At 43.8% G+C, this 23,653-nt stretch overlaps 1 protein-coding gene across 1 annotated transcript in view; it reads right to left on the bottom strand.

Moving 5' to 3' along the window:
• Window positions 1–23,653, bottom strand: part of LOC124235146 (thrombospondin type-1 domain-containing protein 4-like) — a 175,051-nt gene that overhangs the window by 28,602 nt on the left and 122,796 nt on the right. The window contains exons 3-5 of the mRNA XM_046652755.1: window positions 9,233–9,408; window positions 6,820–6,916; window positions 2,229–2,504 (exon numbers count right to left, since the gene is read on the bottom strand). Coding sequence (XP_046508711.1) covers window positions 2,229–2,504; window positions 6,820–6,916; window positions 9,233–9,408 — 549 coding nt within the window. The remainder of the gene's footprint in view (window positions 1–2,228; window positions 2,505–6,819; window positions 6,917–9,232; window positions 9,409–23,653) is intronic.

Genomic DNA, 23,653 nt, shown 5'->3' with positions numbered 1-23,653 from the left:
TTTATCCCTTTTATAGCTTTACCTTCTTTTTACCTAGTTCTGAGTGTATCTGGTTCCTTTAATGGGCCTCACACGACTCCCTAACTGGGAGAATGTTTCAGTAATAAGACATTCTGATCCTGAGTTCCTCTGTCAATTATGTTTCATACTGTTTACCTCTACGGTATAGATGGACAGAGCCTCACTAAAATGATTTTGGCCTTAACGCATAATTATCTCTAGCTTTCTGCCTTTGTCAAGACACATCCTACAGGCATTCAATTTTCCCTCACAAAGCTTATAAAAGAAGTTGGTCCAGTGACTCTCCAGTGTCCATTCTTTGCACGTGTATTAAGTATAAACACAATAAAATTTGCATAATGACACCTCCGCAAATCAGCACCCTGGTCATCAAGTCATTACGGAACTGGCAGAGGTTCCAGGCAGAAAGAGGTTCATCCCCAAGAAGAAGCAAAGATCTAAATTCTATTGTCAAATCTACTCAATCAATGCCCTTAGGAAAAGGTAAAAGCTTTTGAGGCAGTTGCGAAAGATTCTTCCATTTGCTAATTTTATCAAAGTTTCCAAATGTTGTACACTCAGATGTGTCTCTTGAAAAAAAAGAAAAAAATCCCCAAACCAATAATCTGCGGGTATCACACAGTTTCTCAGCTGCAGAAACTCCTTGGGGATACAGCCTTTCTGTTTCTGTGGCAGCCTCTCCTCAAAGAACAGCTGTTTTAGCTCACAAATAGGACTTTACTACAAACAGGATGCTATTACCATTTATATGAAGCAAATTCTAACTTCACAGTTTGCAGATGTGTCCTTGCGCTGGGGAGCTGTGCCACCTTGAAACAGAGAAGCAGCATCAATTTCTAACCCAGCGCAGAATGCTGTCAGATAAGGGGTTTCTAACACCACATTCCACATCTATCTTAACTTTGGAGTTCTCAAGGAAACAGGACCCTGGGTCCACTTCACGGTTCAGACTGATAGTGATTTTGACCCCTTTGCACACAGCCGCACTGTGCTGTGACCCTATCAAAACCTTGTTTTTTAAAAACACCTAACTCCCCCCTTCTCCCAAATCCTATGGCTCTATCTTCTCTTTTGTTTGGAGAGACGCCCACACTTCTAGAGTGTGGTCTCCCTTGTTGCTAGGAGTCAGTAAACCTGACTCTGTTGGGCTACAGATTTGCTCCTGGTGGTCTCAGCTGATGGGGTTAGGATAAACGGATGGATACAGGATTAAGATTTTACTGGGAGAGTAGGAAGGGAGCTGTAGGGTTGGTGAGTGTGAAAGCTGGGCAACTAACACCCCAAGCCCCAAAGCCTGTTTTTTCCTGAGATCCTTAGATTTGAGAAGGAGTTTCAACTGGCATTTGTGTTAAGTGTCCCACAACCTGGACTCGTACGTCAACTTTCAGATCTTGAACCACATGAGCGTGTTCTGTGATTATTAGTGAACATGTTGTGCAGGAAAGGGTTAACTCAGCAGGCCTGGGCTGCTCAGTCCCTGCACATTCCAGAGAAAAGCTTGTCTTCTGAATCGGCCCTTCGCCAGGGCTGGAAATAACCTCTGAAACCTTGGAATATTCTGCTGGTGGGAATGTTTTCCTATGTCTTGGGTCATGCTGTGTCAGGTTGACGAGACAGTTTCTGCCAACACTGTGGTTTACGGTCAAGGCCTGTTTTTGTATGCCTGAGTCCTCGGGCCATATGGTGCTAGTTTAACCTCTGGGTGCTAAAGGCTGAGTAGCTAATGTCAGGTGTGTGTGAGCTGCATGCCCACATGATTGAATCCCAGTAAACCCCCTGGACACCAAAGCTCGAGTGAGCTTCTCTGGTCGGCAATACGAGACGTATATTGCCATACGTCACTGCTGGGAGAATTAAGCGCATCTCTGTATGACTCTCCTGGGAGGAGACACCTGGAAGCTGGCGCCTGGTTTCTCCTGGACTTTGGGCCATGTGCCTTTTCCCCTGCTGATTCTAATCTGTATCTTTTCACTGTAATATTATAACCATGAGATAGCAGCTTTTCTGAATCTTGCAATCCCTTCTTGTGGATCATCAAACCTGAGGGTGAGGCCTGAGGTGTTGGGGACCTCTGACCCAGCATCATACTAATGAGTCATCTCATGGTCAGGCTCAAGGTTGGCAGGGTCAGCCGTGTCCCTTAGGCCCACCGCACATTCCTTGCTTGGGGATCTGCAGAGATGCTCATATCCCATACACGAGCTCACCTTTCCCACAGGTCGTTGAGCATTCTGTTGTCCCGAGCTGTTTCCAGTTGTGATCCCGGCTTCGCCGTGGGGGCTGTGGTGCTGGTGGCACCAAATTGTCTGGATGGTGGGAAGAAAATCTGTCTGGATGCCTGACCGGGAAGGGCTGTGCTGCTTCTGAGGTGAATATTTCAGGTGCCGCACCGCGCAGGTCTTCCTTCTCCTCATTCCTCTCTTTCTCTTCTCCCTCCTCCGTGCTCCTTCCTTCTGTGACCAGCTGGCCATTGAAGGGCTCCCCTAACAGAGGCAAGAGCACACATGCACAGAAGTAAGACCGGACATTGAGTAGCACAGAGGAAATTGCTTCAACACTAGAAATTAGGCAGCATGAGATCATTTCTAATTCATAGCACACATATTTAACATAAGCAGATACTAATTTCCCTAATATTCAAAACATTATTAAAAATGGATAAGAAAAAGATGAACATCCCAGTAGGAAAAGTAGGCAACAGCCAATGGAGAGGCAATTCACATAAAAAGAAATACAGGCAGCCAAAAGTCATTTAAAAACGCTCAACTTCACTCATAATTTAAAAATTACATGTGAAAACAAGAACAACAGTGACAGCTCTATCTACCTAAGAATAAAGATTAGAAACTTTGGAAACCCTTAAATCCCAAACCCCTTGTTGAGGGTGTAGGAAAACACCTCATACACTCTAGGTGAGCCTGCAAATAGACACAAATTTTGGGAGAGCAATTTGGCAATATCTATCCAAATTTTAAATGCACATGCTCTTTTGACCCAGTGATTCACTTTCTAGGACATTTGTTGTATAAATGTTCCCATTCTTTCATATAAAGCTGTATGCACAAGTAGGGTTACTAAAGCATTATCTGAAATAGCAAACAGTAGAATGGACTTAAATGGCCACCAATGGTGCTGGTTAAAATAAATTATGTTACAACCACGAATGAGACGCTATGTTATTTTTTAAAAGAATGAAGCAAATACATGTTGTGACATGGAGATAGACTCTGATATGTTGTCTGCTGAAACAACAAAAGCATAGTAGAATCCAGTTTGTGTGCACACACACTCACACACAGATGTGGCAGGACACCTTTCGAGAGATTCATTTGTGTTTTGTTCTTTATCTTTGTTCCTCCTCCTCCCCTAGTCCAAGCCGCCAAGCCCTTAGATTTTCTTGCCTGGGGTTTTTGCAGGAGAGAAAGCAAGAGCTGATGGAAGTCAGCACTCTTCCTTCTCACAGCGGAGGCCTGAGCTTTCAGTGAGGATGACGGTTCCAGAGGCGCCAGCAAGGGGAAGGAGGGAGGAAGATGCAGGCGGGAAAAGTGGAAAGTGTTTTTTGAGAGATGGTTCCAAGGTGGAGAGAGGCAGGAGTCTGAGGTCTTGGGTTTCCGGAGCACCACAGATTCTTAGCAGCGCCAGGCAGGGATCTTTACTCATATCTGGAGTGTATGGGAGGAGCCCCCATATTGACTGAGGTTGAATTTTCTACCACTTTCAAAGAAGTTTCAGGTTGAGGTTAGATTTAAGTTGACTTATGGAAAAGAATGACATGTCATGTTCCTTGTACACTTAGATTGTAGACAAGGATTCAAATTGGTTGTGAGCATCTTTGTAAATGCATAGAAAAGGGCCAGCAGAATGCCACCAAATCGTTAAGAGAGATTCCCTCTGGGAAGAGGTGAAGGGGATGAAGTTGGGGGACATTGCTTTTTTTAAATTGACTTTATTATTTTTCTTAGAGCACTTTTAGGTTCACAGCAAAATTGACTGGGGAGTATAGAGAGTTCCCACATCTCCCAGCCCCCGCCCCTGCCCCAGCCTCGCCCACTATCAATGTTCCCCACCGAGCGGTGCACTTCTTATAAACGATGAGCCTGCGCTGACACACCCTTATCACCCGGAGTCCATAGTTTACGTTAGGGTTCACTCTTGGTGATGTACGTTCTATCGGTTTTGAAAAATGTATAACCACAAGTGTCTACCGTTATTAAATCACACAGAATGGTCCACTGCCCTGTGCTCTGCCTGTTCATCCCTCCCTCGCTCCCGGCCCCTCACAACCACTGATCTTTTTGTTGTCTCCACAGTTTTGCCTTTTCCAGGATGTAATATGGTTGGAATCCTACAGTATGTAGCCTTGTCAGATGGGCTTCTTTCACCTAGTCATATGCATTTAAGGTTCCTCCATGTCTTTTTGTGGCTTGTTAGCTCATTTCTTTTTGGCACTGAATAACATTCCACTGTCTGGATGCACCCAGTGTATTCATCCATTCACCTACTGAAGGACATCTTGGTTGCTTCCACGTCTTGGCAATTATAGGCAAGTTGCTTTTTACTTTATCTATTTCTATTTTGATTGAAGAATGCTCAGGTATGTATCATTTTAATACACAATAAGGAGGAAAATTCTAGAGTTGCTGTAGAACACAATTAAAATGTAGGGCTTTCTCCACCCTTTCACCAGTGCTTTCCTATTTAGTTGGCTAATTATAATACATCATGGTTTAAAATATTATACGCAAATCAGGCCAACAGTATCAAGACCAGGCATACCAACATAAAGGAGACCGCCCAAGATGTTAGTAGGCAAAAACATTTTTAAATCTTTTGAATACCTTGTATGTATTGGGCACTGTGCTGGATGGACACCTAATTTATTCAATACCCTCCCCTCCCCAAATAAAACAATTGAGTGTAGGTTTTTTTCCTCTCTATTTTGTAGACTGAGAATGTGTTCAGAGAAGTTACTGACTTGCCTGAGGATGCACAGCAAGAAAGTGGCAGAGTTGGATTCAAGCTCTGGCCTCTTGACTCTGTTGATATGGAGGATGAAGCCTGGTCCAGAATGCCCTTCCGCACGAACTTTTTACAACTGATCCCTTCTGGGCCTGCCCCATCCCAGGCAGCCAATCCCAGAACTCCACGCTACCTGTTAGCTGAGACCCACTGGGCTCGTCATCAATCATCATCACTCTGTTTGATTTCAAATAATCTGCCCGGTTGCCCCTATAAATCAGCAACAGACTTCAGTAATCCCAATATTTTGCCATCCGAACTTAGTTTCTAACGTTGTGCATTGCTCTTGGAAATGGCTTAAAAATTCTTTCAGCCTGAGTGTGCTGACTTGGAGTGTGGCCAATACACACATTCCACGTGCTGGGCACACCCCAGGCTGTTGACTCCAGGCAGCCAACTGTCCCCAACCCATGACAATCAGATGACCTGGTTATCCAATCAGCAGCCCAGAGAAGGACGGACAGGACTTGCGTCTGTCCCCTCACTTCCTGGGACAGGCATTGGACCAAGTAGCCTCCAGGGAGTATAACAAGCACAGGGCCTAGTCACACAGGCTGGCCTGAGGTCACGGTGGGACCCGGGCAAGTAACCTAACCTCTCTAAGCTGCCATTTCCTTACTCTGAAAATGAGGCCAATATGAATACCTCCCTCAGAGCACTGCCGTGAGAATTCCATGAGTAGATTTATGAAAAGGACTCAGCAGTGTCTGGCACGAGCAAGGGCTCAGTGCGTGTGAGCGATTATCATTAATATTTCTGCAGACCTTCCTGATCGAAAGACGGAAAGCCAGTCTGCATTTGGGTGGTGGGCTCCATCATCATTTGGTAAAGAAACGTCTGCAGAGCCAGAGTGCCGGGCCACCCCCAGCAGCAGCCGAGCGAGAGCTGCCTGCTCTGGGTACCAGCAGAGCCCACAGCGAAGAGGCAGGTTGTCAGGTGTGACTCTTTTCTTACAGGTCAAAGTAGTGTTAATAGGAGCAAAAGGGGAGCAAGAGAAAAGGCGAGTGGCAGACAGAATAATAGCCCCCTGAAGACGCCTGTGTCCAAACCCCTGGACCCTGCAACGTGTTCCCTTATATGGCAGAAGGGATTTTTCAGTTGTGATTAAGTTAAAGATTTTGAGATGGAGAGACTTTCCTGGATTATCTGGCTGGGCTCAATGTTATATAAGGGTCCTTGTAAGAAAGACGCAGGAGGGTGAGAGTCAGAGAAGATGTGATGACAGAAGAGGGTCAGAGTCAGAGAGAGACTTGCAGGTGTCACTCAGCTTGCTTTGAAGATGGAGGAAGGGGCCATGAACCAGGGCATGCAGGTGGCCTCTTGATGCTCAAAAAGGTCAGAAACAGCTTCTCTCCTAGAGCCTCTAGAGGAGCATGGCCCACCAATGCCTTGATTTTGGCCCAGCAAAACCCATTTTGGACTTCTGACCTCCAGAACTGTAAGACAGTAAATTTGAATTGTTTTGTGCTACTAAATTTGCAGTAATTTGGCACAGCTGCAATAGGAGACTAATATAAGGCATTTCAAAATGATGAACTAGAAAGAGAGACCCAGGATGTTCACCTCATTTTTGAATCAAGTGAATGAAACACTCTTATCAGTGAAGGTCCAGACAGATGGTGAAGCATCCTCTGGTCTCCAGGCCCACTGACTCTAAAGTATGCGTACATGGGTTTTCTCTGTGTTGACTGAGAGACAGAGGGGAGATGCACAAGAAGAGGAGAGAGGGGGCTTTAAAAGGAAATGACACGAGTACTTGGCAGCAAAAGAGGATTTTACCTGGTCTCCTGTGAGGTGGCACCTGTGGGCTGATGGCGTTGGTCCCCATGATAACATACTCGTAGTGGACTCCTGGGTTAGGCTGCTGGTGTATCATCTGACAACACAAAGGTCACGGTCACTGCACTAGCACGCATGCACAGCTCTTTCCTGCTGGCTCTGGTTTCAATGGTATACATGGCACTATCTATAAATGAGTGGGTTTGACTCATATCCTAATAGTAGTCCCGTGACAGATTAGATGAAAGCTATTTCTAGATGGCTTTTCCTTATTTGCTTTTGAAGAATGAGGAACTTAGCCTTTGAAAGACTCAGCAGACAACTAGGCTGGAAGTCAAGATTTCATATATTCCAAATAGGAAGATAAGAGCAGTGGTACCAGAACCTTTCTGTTGGTTCGCAACCATCCCCTCCCATGGCTTAGATTTTGCTCAGTGCTCTCAAAACGTCCCAGATTCCTGTTTACACTACTGAGAACCCGTCTGAACACGAGGTGGCGAGATAGAGTCATGCACAACCAGCCCAGGATTCTTTAGGCTCCTCCCACCAGGCTGGCTCAGGGAAGGTCTGCCCTGGCCTGCTCCCTCCTTGACTCCCCGGGTCCCATCGCTCTCATCCATGGAAAGCTCCAGAACGACAAAGAGGTGGGGTGAGGAAAATAGGTATAAGGGAAGTAAGTCTCCTTGGGTCCTACTCTCTCGGGGACCGATGACAAACACTGCACAGCACTGTGGAAGCCAGCAAGTGAACACTGGGACCTGAACACAAAATAAATCTGCCTGGTACAGCAGAGTAAGTCCCTCCCTCTTGGTTTTGGAGCACAAAATCCTTTGTTCCAGGGCTTTCGTGGTGGGAAGTGGGGTGGTGGGCTAAATGGAGCAGCAGAATGAGAATCTGCAGTTAAATATGAGCCAGGCAAGGAGACACTGTCACGTTGCATATTTCTGTCTCTACTGCTTTATAAGGGGTTCTCCTGGTGGCTAGCTGTGTAACCTGGAGCAAGTCCCTTCATCTCACAGTTTTTGATTTCTTCATCTGGAGAAGGAGGAGGTTAGAATCACAGCTGATCTCTTAGGTCCTTTGGACTACAAGTGTCTCTGAGTCACTCCTGCACAGGTGGGTCCTGTTTGGTTCATGAGAGTGTCTATTCTTTCCACTGACACCATCATCTGTTACTCCCTCCCTGCTTGGGAAATGGGGCTTCCATTCTATAAATCACCTGATGGAACGCAGACATGAGAACCACTGGGCTCCTTACAGCCAGAACTGTCATGCCCTCAAGGGACGTGGTGGTGTGACCTCAGGGTCCCACTTTCTACCCCTAACTCTCTCACTTCTCTTTTCACACAATCTGACAGTCGGTCTGAGGCTGGAAACCCTCTCTTCCTCTTCTGTGCCTCTTCTGCACAAGCATTCTGCCAGTGCAAACCTTGTCCTATTTATGAAATTATTGTTGGCCACCACATCCTAGACCACCCACGTGGGCCTTAACAACCTGGGTTTTTACTCCCGATGCCATTTGAAACTTACCCTGAGTCCAGCAACCAACTGGACAGTCTAAAAAAAATATTCAAAATTATAACAAGGCTTGCTTTATAGTTTTTAGTCCACGAGTCACTAGGCCCAAGAGGAATGAACAGTTAATATTTACAATATTTATAAAACTCTAACATAGCAAATATCATGTAGACTAGCGTGGCTTTGGAGATGGTATGAGAATGTACGTCTATGGGTGAGCTCATTCTTTTTATCAATATGTGATTTCGAGCTTTTATTTCTTGTCAACTTTTGTTTCCTGAACTTTTTAAGAAGACTGGATTCTAGTTGTTTCTTTTAAAAATAAGGACCATTTTTAACTCATGGGCAATTTAGTTTCTCGTCAAATAAATCAAAGTTCTGTCCTCTGTGAAGCAGGGAGCTTCTAGTAAATCTCTGTATTGGTTCTGTGTCATCTGGAGTACTCTGGAGCTCTAGTTTCTTCATTTGCTTTAATAGAATTTGAAGAGAGCTGGGAACTGCAGTGGTCTTGTCTTGCTTTAGGCAGATGCTTTCTTTTGCCATAAAAAGAAAACATGCCAAATTAGCATTAGGAGGAAAGTGCTTGGAGGAGATCCAGTGCTCATGAAATAAAGGATATGTTTTGCCTCTGATTTGGTTCAACAAGTAAAATTGGTTTTACTGAGTCAATAAACTCTGAGTATAATAAGCATCTGGTAGAGTTTTCTATGAGCCAGGTACATTTGGAGGTGAATGGCAAAGACGAACACCAAGCATTTAAGGGCCCCTCAAAAGGCTCACTCAAATGGTTTTACTGAGGATGGGCAATGATGTGTCGCTTATTTGTTCTAAGTGTGGCCCTTAGAAGCAACAAGATAGAAAATCCAGAGAACAGTCCAGAAACATCCAAACTCACATAGACATCCAAGATCTCATTAGTGGGACCTTCGGCCAAAAAGGACTCTCCAGCAGTGCTCGAGATCTCATTTGGACGCTTGTAGGTGAACATCGTTCCTCCACCCTCATATTTTCCAGGCCGGTCAATTGCCCAGTTCCCGTTGATGATGGAGCGGCCAGAACGACTTCGCAAGGCTGTTGAGAAAAATGAGACAGTGGCTTGGGTAAGCCCTGAGTGTACACAAGAAATGGAACTGCCCCCCCCCCCCCCCCCCCCCCCTCCCCGGTGCAGGCTTATTCATTCATCACATTTCTGGTTAGGATCCACTATGTGCCAGGGACTGGTCTACGCCCTGGGGCAGGACAAGGCATCTAGATTACATCTCTTTGAGCTTAATCACTTCTTCAACCCACTTCAATACCTTTCACCATTTGGGCTTGGTAGAGAAATGAAGGATGGGAGTGGTTAGGAGAGAAGAAAAATGGAAAACCAGGGAGAAAGGAGAAAGTTGAGGAGGCAGATAAAAGGGAGAGGGAAGGGAAACTGTTGTATTCCACTATCTAGGTGAGAGCTTGCATACTGGCAGTTCATGAGCTGGTTTTGGCCCACAGATGGGCTTAGTTTGGCCTTTGTACTATTTTTTTAAAAAAATAATTGAACCTAAATTCAAGAATTGGGAATTTTCACAAAAAAATTTAGAGTTCTATCTTCTCTTGTAAAACAAGAAGACATGTTAACATTGGCTCCATTCCCTCAAGACAGTGATCAGTTGGAGCTGTTGGGGGAATGCCCCTTTTTAGATGCGGCCTGCAAGCCCTGTTTTGCCCTAATCCCCATCACTCCCTATTACCCCCCAACACTGAGGCTAAGTCTTTCTTTATTAGCCATTGATTGATGAATATGGATTATTTAGTTCATTTATGACCATGCTTGCACTGTTATTTTTCTTATGGAATAAATTTTTTCTTACAATTCTTCCTATGTGTATGTCTACTACAAGTGGCAAAGCTAAAGATAGGCCAAGAGCATCACATGATTTTCTCCTACCTGGTCACCTTCATTTATTTATATTACCTTCCTGATTTCTGTGGGCTTTTGAGGCTGTTATGTTAAATACTTCCACATACACTGTCAAAATTAGTCTTCACAACATTGCTAAGCAGATGCCTATACCCATCTTTCAGAGAGTGGTTCAGGGGCCAGAGGGAGCTTGTTCAAGTTCATGAAGACGGTAAGTGACAGAACTATGATTTGGAGTCCACTCTCAGGAGGGAGGTAAGAAAGGAGGAGGGGCAAGGAGTCAGAGTTAATGAGAGAAGAAAGGACAGCATGTGAGAGATGATTTTCTTCCCTTAGACGTGTGGCACTTTGAAACCCACAAGCCAATGGCAGGCTGGGTTTAAAGGAGATCCTGTTGTAAGCGCCATGTGCATAGTGGGCCTGTGATGATCATTGGCTCTTTGTGCTTTCACTTAAGAGAGTTTCTAAATTTAATTTTTTATAATGCATCATGGAAAAGTGTATACATAAATAAGAGTAGTGATAACATTATAATAAACCTCTATGTACCCATCACCCAGCTTCAACAATTATCAACTCATGGCTTATCTTGTTTCACTGTGAAAATCCCAGGCCCTATTTAGCTTTACATTTTTCAGGAGATGTCTCTAAAACATAAGGACTTTTTGTTTCTTAGACCCATTTCCAGCATTGTTTCTACAATGGAGTCAGAAGCTGCTCGAAGGGGTAGAAGAGCCTTCAATTTCGAGGCTGGCCTCCCTGCAGACTCTATGCCTGCTTCGCTGGTTGCCACGGCTACTGGGAGACCGCAGCTGTGGAAGAGTGACTACACAATTATAAAATCAATTCAAATTATTGAGTGGCAAAGATGGGTCAAGAGTAGAAGAACTGAGAAGAACAGGTTTGGGGCTGTTTTCTATCAAAACCCACACTTCTTGACAGTGGTCCCTACAGTGTCACCATTTCCTCACTTCTCCTTCATGTCTCAGCCATCTCCCATCTGACTCCTGCCCCTATCATTCCATTGAAACAATTCAAATTAATGTCACCAACACCTTCATGGTGCTAAATCCAATGGGCATTTCCCAGGCCTCCTCTTACTAGACGTCTCAGCAGCATTTGGCACTACTGACCACTCCATCTTATTTGAGACATTCCTTCACTGCTTTCTGGGACACCACACTCGGCTTGCTTCCTCCTGTTCTTGGGCTGCTCATCTGTTCTTTCTTTTCTGTCTCATCTTTCTCTATTTGGCCATTCAATATTAGTGTTCCTTAAGGATTAAGAGTAGACCCGCTTTGGGTGCTGTACTCCTTTCATAAGCAATTTGATCTATGCCCATGACTTTAACTACTATATTCCAGTGACTTCCAAATTTATGTTTCCATTTCAGACTTTTCCTTTGGTCCCAGACTTTTATATCTAATTGCTTACTTGACAGCTTCACTCAGATATGTTGTCTAAGATTGAACTCATCCTTGACCTCTTCCAGTTTCTAATTTCAGCAAATGGCACCACCATCCATCTAATTAGAAACCTAGGGATCATCCTGGACACCTCCTCCCTTCCTTATCCCCTATATCTAATTTATCATCACATTTTATTTGACTTTCTCCATATTTCTTGAACCTACCTGCTTCTCTTCATGTCCACTGCCTTAATCCAGGGTCAAGCTACCAGCAAATCTCATCTGGATTCACTCAAAAACCTTGCTATTGGTCTTCCTCTTTCCCTTTTCAGCCTGAGTTATCTTTTCAGATTTGATCACCAACTAGAGCTCAAAATCCTTCAATGGCTTTCTATGTCTCTAAGAGAAAAAACTCCACATCATTAGTGGGGCCAAGGCCCCAGGTGACATAATTCAGCCTCACCCTAAGTCACTGTCCTTCTCTCTCTGCTCTGTTCCTTGGCCTTCTTTTAGCTCATCTCATACATCGCAGTCCCTCCACCATGCTGTTCCTTTTTCCAGAAATGCTCCCCCAACCCCAAATCCTAATCGTTCTTTAGACAACAGCTCCTCGGGGCGGTCTTCTCCCACCCCCATTCCCGCCTGTCTCTTCACTCACATGCTCTCAGAGATACAAGAGCCTCTCCTTCAAGGTACTAACTCTGTCTGTACACACCCCCATTGGGAGCATGATCTGATTGAGGTGTGTCTCCCACTGCACCGGAGGCTCCCAAAGGGCAGACACTGGTGTTTCCTCACCCTTATGGCACAGGTGCCCAGCCTAGTGTTCACCACACAGTAGGAACTTAATGTTTGCTGAATGCAGAAATAGGTAGGAGAAACAGGCAAGCAGCTCAAAAGAAAGATAGGCAAAGAATGATAAACAGGCAATTCACAGACAACCAAGTATGAGTATTCTATAAGTCAATGAAAAGATACTCTACCTTACTTAGGATTTAAGAAATGCAAATCAAAACCACCATGGGATGTTCTTGACCCATTAGATTGTCAAACATTTAAAAAAATGTGATAACTGCCAGTATTGACAGATTTGTGAGAAAGCAAGCACCCATAACATTGTTGGTGGGAATGTAAACCAATTAAACCATATTAGAGAGCAATTTTGTTACATTGTTAAAACTTTAAGTGCCCATATACTTGACTCAAGAATTCTACTTTTAGGAAGCTACTTCTCTACATATATAGAAGTGTTTGTAACAAGGACATTCTCTGGAGAACTTTTTTTAAATAGAGAAAAACTAAAAACAAACTAAATGGGGGCCAGCCCCATGAGGGAGTGGTTAGGTGCACGTGCTCAGCTTTGGCGGCCTAGGGTTTTGTTGGTTCAGATCCTGGGTGCTGAGGTGGCGTCCCACATAGCACAACCAGAAGGACTGACAACTAGAATATATAACTATGTACGGGGCGGGGGGGGGGGGGGGGGGGCGCGCTTTGGGAGAAGAAGAAGAAGAAAAAGAAGAAGAAAAAAGGAAGATTGGCAACAGATGTTAGCTCAGGTGCCAATCTTTAAAAAAAAAAACAAACCACAACCTAAATGTCCATTAGTAGAGGATTGCTTAAGTGATTTTTCACACTGGATATCCATGCAATGGGGAAACCATGTGGCCTTAAAAACAATGGGATAGGACTGTGTGTGTGGGCATGGGAAGAACTCCATGATACATTTTTAAATGAAACAAAAATGCAGAACAGTAGTGTTTGGTATGATCTCATTTGTGCATACTTTTAAACAAAAGCATATACATAAAACATGTAGGCACGTGCAGAAAACTTTTTAGAGAAAGACAGCCATAAAACTGTTAACATTTGGGGACAAGAACTGGGGGTTTAGGTTGGGATGGGAGATGAGAAGGGAGATATTTATTTCCCATTTTACATCTTTTTACCATGATTTAAAATTTGTTTTACCATATGCACAAATTACTTTCTTTAAAGTTTTAAAATTTTTAATTACTATAAATGTCATGGTACAAGCAGAAATCCCTGAAGGATATATGTATTTTCCCTTTGCTATATCTTCTCCTAAAATCTCATTCAGAGCATCAAGAGCTCAGAATTGAGGTACGTTCTGGCTAAAGTTTTATTGCTCTTAATGGCAATTTTGTAGAAGAGATTATTATCTGGAAACCAAAAAGTCCATAAAAGAGCCCTTTGGAATACTGCATAGCAGAGAGCTGCAGGGGCCTCCCAGGAAATAGAACCTTGGGGCCCTGCCTCTTTTTACCATCCACTGCTGTTACCCACGCACCCCGTCTAAAGGTTTGGGTGAATCTTTAACTGGATAATAGCAAAGCATAAAAAGAAGCCATATCAGATCTTTAGCAGACATGGTCCTTACTCCATGTGCCCATGAGTTAGCCTCTGAAACAGCTCTGAAACTAGCCCCCACCTGGCCTTGCATATCAAAAACAGTTGCATCTACAATTTATGTGCCTGTAAGCAATTCCACGGCTATTAATGGTGTCCAGAACTACCCCACAAAAAGGTGCAGGTGACTCATGGCTCTTGCTAGTGGGTGTGTTCACTGAACGTCAAGCTTGGGCAAAGCCTGTTTGAAAGGCAACCTCACTGCTGTGTCAATATGAGGAAATCTCTACTCTCATTTGACATCTGGGTTTTATTCCAGTTTTAGTTGTCAATACTGAACATATGTATTTGGCCTAAACTATCTGCACCAACGATGCCCTTCTCCAAGATTCATATAGGAAATGCTTACCTATCCAAGCCCTGCTTCTCATACACTTTACCCCACAATCTTAATTCCCGTTGTTGACGACCCAACCACTTTGCTCCCACAACCAAATAAAGAAGGCAGCTTCCTTAAAGCAAACAGATTCACTGTCATCTAGATGTCTGTTTCTTCCTTTGGAAAATGAAGGTTAAATTCCTTCTACTAGCAAAATTCCAAGCTTCTTAATGTTTCCGCAGTTCTCAGAAGCTTTCTTGGAAGTGTAGCACACAAACTCCAGGGCAAAGGGGTCAGACATCACTGGCCACCATAACAATGCTAGCTGGAGGCCTGCAGCCCTGCAGTCTATCTGTGAGCTCCCACGGATGCCCACATGTGGGCACAAACAAGTGAGACTCAGAATATGTGAGCTAATCTGCATACCCTGAAACTGGAACACAACTATTCACTTCATGCTACCACCTTGGGGGGGGCTGTCAGTTGCATGTCTATGCTAGCATTCCTTCCATTATCGATGTAGGCAACAACTCACAAGAGTGTTAGCAGGACAGTGCCTTTGTCGTCGACAGAAATCACATACAGACTCATATGACATTACAGATGTCACAGATATTTTGAAATACTCTTTAAAAACTCATCACTATTTTGAAATTACAATGGTTATTAAACCCTCCATGACATCACCTATTTTAGTGTTAAAGAAGCACGTTACTATATTGCCACTTTGTTTTCTAAAAATATTTTGATAATTACATTTCAGTATAATTAGTTTCCTTTGTACTCTTCTGTATATTATTTTATGGATTTAAAAATGATGTTCTGAGAAGGTATCCACAGACGGCCAAAAGAGTCCATGGCACAAAAAGGTGAAGAATCTTGGTCTAACGCTTTATGGTTTTCAAAACACAAAGGAACTCACATAATATAAATACCAATCTTATAAGGCAAGTAGGAGACATATTACCTTTCTTATATAGATGAGGAAATAGGCTGAGAGAGATTAAGGTGCTTGCTCAAGGTCACAGACTATTCAAGTACAGGACTTGAACTTTGATGCTCTGATTCCATATTCTTTCCAGACACCAGCAGTTCTTAAAGTGTGGTCCTTGGACCAGCAGCAACTAAATCTGCTGGAATCTGGCTAGATGTGTAGGTTCAGCTGGCTGAATCAGAAACTCTGGGGTAGGGTCCAGCATTTGGGTTTAACAAGCTCTCCAGGTGGTTGTGGTGCATTTAAAGTTGGAGACCCACTGCAGGACACCTTCCCTCATCTTATTTTTGAGTCCTGATAGAAAGAGAAGCCTTCTCAATCACGGGAGGAACGGTTTCACTTCTCATGTTCTGGCGCTGCCTGGGCAACAGGGCAGACACTGAGAGCAGAGAGGCAAAAGGGCCAGTCTGGGGGTTGTGGCCTTCATTCCGCCCTACTACTGAAGCTCTCATAACACCCTCCTGCCCTGCCTGTGAGCAGTTAGGATTCCCAGAGCCCACTTTCCCATGGATTTCGAGTTATCAGCAATCAGTCCTAGAGGATGCCTATAACTGTGTGTCTTTATACGCAAAGCCTAAGCCATCAAGGGTTTAGACTGAGGCTAACCCCTGTGGGGGGAAGAATCTAATTCAACTCAACAGGAAATTATATCAAGACACCGAGTAAGCCCACACACTGTACCGTTAAATACTAGGATGCCTGGTTTTTCCCATTACTGACACTGGATGTGTCTTACAACAGAAAAGCAGTAGCTGCCAAGCACGTGATTACGTTCTGATGTGCAGTAGTTGTTATTTCCTGAGCACATGTGAAGTTGGCCTGATTAAGTCATTTCAGATGAGTTAATTGCACTGGCAGCCCAATCTGTAGCTGCATTAATTTTCTTTTTCTTTTTTTTAAACTAGGATGTAACATATATAGTAAAGTATTGAAATCATAAGTTTATAGCTTGATGATTTTATATTTGTATTATACCTGTGTTACTACTACTTGAATAAAGATATAGGCCATTCCAGCCCCCCAAAAGGCTCCTTCCTGCCCCCTCAAAGTCATTACCCTTGTCCCCACAAGCCTCAAGGATTACCACTACTGTGCTGTCTAGCACTATAGTTTTGATGCTTCTTAAATTTCATATAAATGGAATAATGCTGTATGTACTCTTTGTGTTGGATATCTTTTACCTAACTTTAGGTCCATAAGATTCATCCACATTGCTGCATTTATCAGTAGTTCATTCTTTTTCATAGCAATTTAGTATTACATTATATGAATATACCACGATTTATTTACTTTTTCTTTTATTGATTGACTTTTTTTTAAAAGGTTGGCACCTGAGCTAACATCTGTTGCCAATCTTTTAATTTTTTTTCTTCTCTCTCCTTCCCCCCGAAGCTCCCCAGTACACAGTTGTATATTCTGGTTGTAGATCATTCTAGTTGAGCTTTATGGGACGCCCCCTCAGCGTGGCCTGACGAGCGGTGCTAGGTCTGTGCCCAGGATCCGAACCAGCGAAACCCCGGGCCACTGAAGAGGAGTGCGCGAACTTAACCACTCGGCCACTGGGCCAGCCCCTGATTGACTTTTGAGTTGTTTCCAGTTTGGGGCTCTTATGAGTAAAGCTGCCATATAAACATTCTCGTATGTTTTTGGTGGACGTAAGTCCTCATTTCTGTTGGGGATATACCCACAAGTTGCATTGCGGGGCTACAGGTATATCTATGTTCAGTTGTAGTAGGGGCTGCCAAACATTTTTCCAAAGTGGTTGAACCCTGGAGCTGATGTTGTTGGGAGCCAGGGATCTCACTGTGGAAAAGGAGATATACAAATATGGGATGGGGGAAGGCAAAACAGAACTCTGTGGGATGGACTTGAATTTGAGATAGTGTGAATTCATGATCTTGAAATTATGTATATGGATGTCTCTGTACATGTTTATATGAACATGTATATATGTATATTTATGGGAGTGTGCATATGCTTATGTATGTATACGCATATGTATATATACATGCATATGTTTCCTAGCTCTCTCTGTTAAGACGGCTAAGAAGCAAAAACACCCCCACTACCCATCAGCCTACCTAGCACCTTAGTCTCGAATACCATTTCACATTAAAAGGCACCATTTTCTGGAGAAGTGACTAGTTCCAGGGACAGGCCAGGGTAGGTACAAGATAAGCCTGGAAGCAAGGAAGTGTTCACAAAAACGACGGGGACATGTCACATATGCTTCCTACTCACCCAATCTGGGGCACTTTGAGCATCCAAAGAAGTACAGTAATGAATTATAAATGATTGGAAAAAAGAAAATTCATGAGTTCATACCAATAACAAGTATATAGATAAATACATGGGGGAGAAGGGAGAGTTCTTGCCAATGAGAGATTTCGAGGGCCCACTGATGAATATGGAGGGAGTGCTGGAGGTGAAAATCATTTTGCAATCATCATGGTAAAGACTGGACTGGGCAAGAATCAGCAATCGACACTAAACATTGGGGGAAATTTTGATGTGGGGCAGGATATTCCTTTGGTCTTATTGACTCTTCAGACTACTTATTAGTTGCAAATGAGAAAAAGAAAGAAAATTATCCAGGGAAGAAACTGGGCAACACTTTACCAGGTGATCAAAATTAGCATCACCAGTGAGAAAAAGTGGACCTTGTATACCTCCTGATGTGGCGCCTTGAAAAGGACACACCATCACCTACATAGTCTTCTGGCCAAAAGCACATAATTTCATCAATGAGGAATATTATATTTTTTAAAAAGGGGGGGACTCTATCCTTCAAAAATGTCAATATCATGAGAGACAACTGACAAAACTGGAATATGGACAGTAAATTAAATACTTTTAAGTATTGTATCAATGTAAATGTGTGAGCTTGCTAGCTATAATAAGAGAATATTCCTATTCTTAGGAAATACTCACTGAAACTGAGGGATTTACGGGTGAAGAACCATGATATACATAACTGACCCTCAAATGGTTGAAAGGAAAAAAAATATAGGTGACTCTGTATAAAGAGAATACAGGAACTCTTGTATTATTTCTATTTCTGCAGCATTTTATGAATTTCAAATTATTTTCAAATAAAAAGCTTTTAAAAACACAAGTTGACTTCTTTTCCCTCAAATCCTCATGCCTGCATCCTACCTCCCCAGAGACCTGGATTTCGGTGGTTGGGGTGCAGCCTGGGCATTGAGTGGTTTCCAAGCTCCCAGGTAAGACGAACGTACAGCAAGGGCTGGACTAGATAACAGAATTTCCAAAGCTGGCAGAAGTTGCTGCCATGGATTCCCGCATCCTCAATCACCTCTCTTGTCGTTCCACATCTGTTTTTCAAGAGCTTCAAGCTTACGTTTAAGAGATAACTGCTGGAAATACATAATTTGACTAAACAACATGTATAATCAAACAAGAAATTCAGACAAAGCCCTAGTAGTCTTTAATATGCTTTGAACTTCTGTTGATATGTCTAAACACGCTAAAGGAAGGCCATGTACACAGACCACACAATACATCTTATCACTGGCATGCTCTATAAAACTGCCAAAGGCCTGAAGAGGTTCAGAATATGAAGAAGGCTTAGAGTCTAACTTTGCTGGTGGTAGAAAGAAGTATCATCTGTACATAAATATGTGTATATTATGGCTGGATTCTGTTATTAAGTTTATTTCTCTATACTCTATTATATATTTATATACCGGCCTCCCTTGCTAGAAGGTGACTGCTTTAATGGCAGATACTGCGGCATACATTTTTGCCTTGCTACTTGGCTCTTGGTTGGCACTTAATAAATGCTTGTTGAATAGAGGTAAATTATGAGCTGTCTTGTTCTGACCTATCTTATTTTAACCTTGGACTTCAGATAAGAGATTTGTGGAGACTCCTTAAAGTCTTGCTGATATCTGGATACTACTGTTTAAGAATTCCAGTCTCAAAAATGTCGTTTGGTCATTCCTCCTGACCAAAATGGTAAACACATGTAGTGATGCATAAAAATTCTTTTCAAAAGAAGTGTAAGCCTTTCTTTTCAGGTAGATCCAGGTCTAGTTTGATAAAGTGTGCAAATTATGGTTTCTCTTGAGCAAATATATGCACATATCACATAGTGATTTTTCAGTTCAGATTTGCTTTAGCATTTTGGGTTTGGATAGAATCAAACCCGTGTGATTTTCTAAAACAGGATGGAGCGCATTTGGACTGAAAATCAGAGTTTCAGAGAAAGAAGGCTGGCTTTCTCTTTGGCACTCTATAATCACAGGTTGGGAGGGGTTTCAATAAAGGGAAATGCCAAGTCTTTGTTCTCATTTCATTGCTAAATTATAGCTAAGTACGGCTAATTCTCATTCTTTAAAATATTAACATGTGATTTATTTTGACGCAAATTTCCTTTGAATTGTTACTAACTATAAAGAAAGTTTGTGTGTTTTTAAGTCCCAAATAATGTTGTGTGAAACAGATCCCATCTACGGTTTAAGAAAGTAAACTGGGCAAAGAAGTATGGGGGCTGCAAGGATAAGACACAGCCCGTCACTTCTGGAGCTCAGACACAAGCTAATAGACGTGAATGGAGAGGCTGGTAAAATTTCCCTGGGAGTGTAGAGGATCTCGGAGAGGAGGTGGCATCTGAGCAGGAATTTGCAGGGTGAGGGGCAGGCAGTTCACCAGGCAGAGGACGAAGTCGGGGGGGGGGGGGGGGGAGGGGGGGGGGGAGGGAAAGGGGGTGGGGGGCAGGGGCAGGGACAAAGGCAGACACAGGAAGGAGTCTGAGCTTTGGAGGGCTGGGAAAATTCTGGTGCGCTAGAAAAGGGGCAGGGGCTGGAGCAGAATGGGGCTGTGGACTGAGAGCCCCTGGAAATGAGGCTGGAAGGGGAGACGGGGGGCGGACTGTGAAGGCTGGATTGTGGGCACTGGGGAGACATGAAAGGTTTTTGGTCAGGAGAGTGACAGCTGAGATCTGGTTTTTGGAGACAACACTGGCTGCTGAACACGAAGTCCAAAAGTTCATTCACACCACAGTTCCTGAGTACCTGCCATGCCTCCTCCGGCTCACGGAGAACACCCGCTCTGCCACGGCAGCCATCTCGGGGCCTCCCTCCCCCACCTTACCTAAAGATAAACCCAGCATCTTTCTCACCCTACATGAGCCTGCTTCCTAATCCCTCCTCTTTTATAAAAAAATTATTCTCCCATTACTCAGATTCAAGTTTTGGCAATCATCTTTGGCTCTTTCTATCTTTCTTTCCCCCTAGCCAATCACTCGTCAGGCATATCATCTCCTCCTTTGAACTGCTGCTTAGTTGATCCCCTTTCCTCCTCTGCTCAGTCACCTCTTGCATCCAGATTCTCTTTGCCTCACACCTGGACCATGCCAGAGGCCTGATCATGGATCTCCCTGGACGCTACCCTACATTGGTCTTCCTGAAATACTGCTTTCCTCCTGTCCCTCCTCTGCCTCCAAATTTCCATGCCTAAAATATAAAGCTCACCCTCCTTTGATTCACAGTCAAGGTCTTGTGTGATTTGACCCTACCTTCTACCACCTCACACAGCCCCCTTGTCTGCATTCAATCAAGTATGGAAAATGTTGGTAATTTGTGTCTCTGCTTTTTAAAAAAAATTCTACTGTGATTTTTCATAGGGCAGGAGCCCTGTCTTATTTAGTACCTGAAAGAAGATGCTCAGTAGATGTTTTCAAATAATGCTAGTGTCCTCTCTCATCCGGGGGGTCCTGTTCAAGGGCTGGTATCTCCTGCTTCTAACCTCTTAACCTTAATCTTAGTGTCCATGCCCTGCTCTTTGAGCCTTATCCACAGCAAAAGCAGTATTTTTTCAGGGCCCACATATAAAGGTAAAAGGCGGTAATATGTTCACAAGAATGCACCCTCCTCCTGGCAGAGACAGGGAAAACTGGAGCTGACAAAAAATAGTATGCCAGAGCTGGGATTAGAACTCAGCGTGCTCTGCCTCCTGGTCCTCGGGGCAGCTCCACCCCAAAAGTTCTCACTAAGGAGCATCTGTGGTGACCTCATGGAGCTGGGTATTAGCACCCTACATTAGCGGACTCCAATGCACGATCAGAACACACCAAAAAAGAACCATCCTGCATATATAGCAAGAGGGGAAACCGCAAGGGGTGCGACCTGCTTGGTCTGAGGGAGGAAGACCATGGTAGTCAGGTGGGATGGTGCTGCTGCCTATGGAGGATGCTAGCCCACTTGCTGGCCTGGCATCACCTCATAAGTAGTCAACTAAGATTTAAAGCACTGGTCATTAGACTGCAAAAAAACCAAAATCAAAACCACACCACACACACACACACACACACACACACACACACTCTGCAAAACAAGAAAGTACTCTGTGAAGCTCTCAGAAGAATGTAATGAATACTACTGTGTAATTGCGCATGCTTTACATTTGTGTAGCCATGTGGACACTGTACTGGATTGAATAGTGTCTCCCCCAGACTCATGTCCATACAGAACCTGTGAATGTGACCTTATTTAGAAATAGGGTCTTTGTAATAGCAATCAAGTTAAGATGAGATCATACTGGATTAGGGTGGGCTCTAAAGCCGATATGACTGGTGTCCTTAAAAAAGAGGCAATTTGGGGCCGGCCTGGTGGCGCAGTGGTTAAGTGAGCATGTTCCGCTTTGGCGGCCTGGGGTTCACCGGTTTGGATCCCAGGTGTGGACATGGCACCGCTTGGCAGGCCATGCTGTGGCAGGTGACCCACATATAAAAAAGTAGAGGAAGATGGGCATGGATGTTAGCTCAGGGCCAGTCTTCCTCAGCAAAAAGAGGAGGATTGGCAGATGTTAGCTCAGGCCTAATCTTTCTAAAAAAACCAAAAAACCAAAAAAACCCACATAGGTCCTTTTACTCTCCCCTCTGTATGTTATATTTGCCATATGTATTACATCTATATAAAATGAAATCCTCCCAATGTTACAATTTTTGCTTTCAGTAATCATGTATATTTTATAGAACTTAAAAGGATATGACTGGTTTGTTTTAATCTGACAACAATCCTGTGAAACAGGGAGCAGGTGTCATGAACTCCCTTTAAGTCAGGTGACGTGTCTACAGTCACACAGGTGGCCAACAGCAGAACCAGGACCCAACCTATCTTCCTCCCTTCCTATCCCTTTTCCCACTACTAGGCTGCCTTTTGTTCCTCAGATGTAAGTTACGGCATTGGTATGTACAGAAACTGGTGTCTGTGTGGCACAGAAGGTGCCACGAAATTATAAAAAGATATGGGAAACAGGAACACCTGGGCTCAACACCTGCTCTGTACACCGTGGGCCACGAAGGAAGAGCTCGATCCAGGTTGAACACTAACACGGGAATGCAAGGCCTGGGAGCTTCCAGCCAGGAAGGGTTCAGCATCCTTCCCTTTGGAAATACCCCAGTGAGCCAGGGGAGGTGGCTCTTCTGTCTTATGTGTGGCACCAAATAATAAGCATAAAGAGACCTGGGTCTAGTTTCTAAGGCACTGGGGCAACCACAGACTGGCCGATGCCGTTTGTGTTCCCAACTAACAAATAGTTTAGGTCCATGGTCACTTATCTTGGCCTCTGTCGTTTGGGATTTGTACCTCTATTCATCAAAATAACCAAGATTCCAACTACAGATGGTGGAATACAAAATTCATTTCTGTGGAAATCCTATTTTCCTTCCCTTAAGTTGGTGGTTTTTAAAACTGTGTTCCCTGGAGCCCTAGAGATTTTCCTTAAGTTCCCAGATTCCCATGAAGTGTCCTCAGGAGTCGTCACGGAGAAGAGGGTAGAATGTTCCTGAGGAGCCGAGGGGGAGCGGGAAACCCACCTCCTTCTTCCTTTGTTTTATTTTATTTGAAGAAACAGTTCTCGGAATTATTAAAGAAATGTGAAAACCTCCGTCTCAGAGCTTTGACTCAGCTTCTCAGGATGGGAAGGAACTTGAGGCTTGTCTACTTTAGTCTAACCATCCATGAAGGCTTGAAGTCATCACCACCAGGTGACACCCAGCCTGGGGCTGAGCAGCTCCAGCAGCTCACTCCTTCTCTGCTTGGTTCTGATGCTACCAGTCCCTCTGCAGATCGCTGCTTCGCAAACTGGGCTGTCCATTGCAATCACCCGGAGAGTTTTAATTTTATTTATTTTTTGAGGAAGATTAGCCCTGAGCTAACTGCTGCCAATCCTCCTCTTTTTGCTGAGGAAGCCTGGCCCTGAGCTAACATCGTGCCCATCTTCCTCTAATTTATATGTGGGACGCCT

This window comes from Equus quagga, chromosome 2 (assembly GCF_021613505.1).
Source record: "Equus quagga isolate Etosha38 chromosome 2, UCLA_HA_Equagga_1.0, whole genome shotgun sequence".
NCBI classification, from domain to species: Eukaryota; Metazoa; Chordata; class Mammalia; order Perissodactyla; family Equidae; genus Equus; species Equus quagga.
This window is presented reverse-complemented; position numbering and strand designations above follow the sequence as displayed.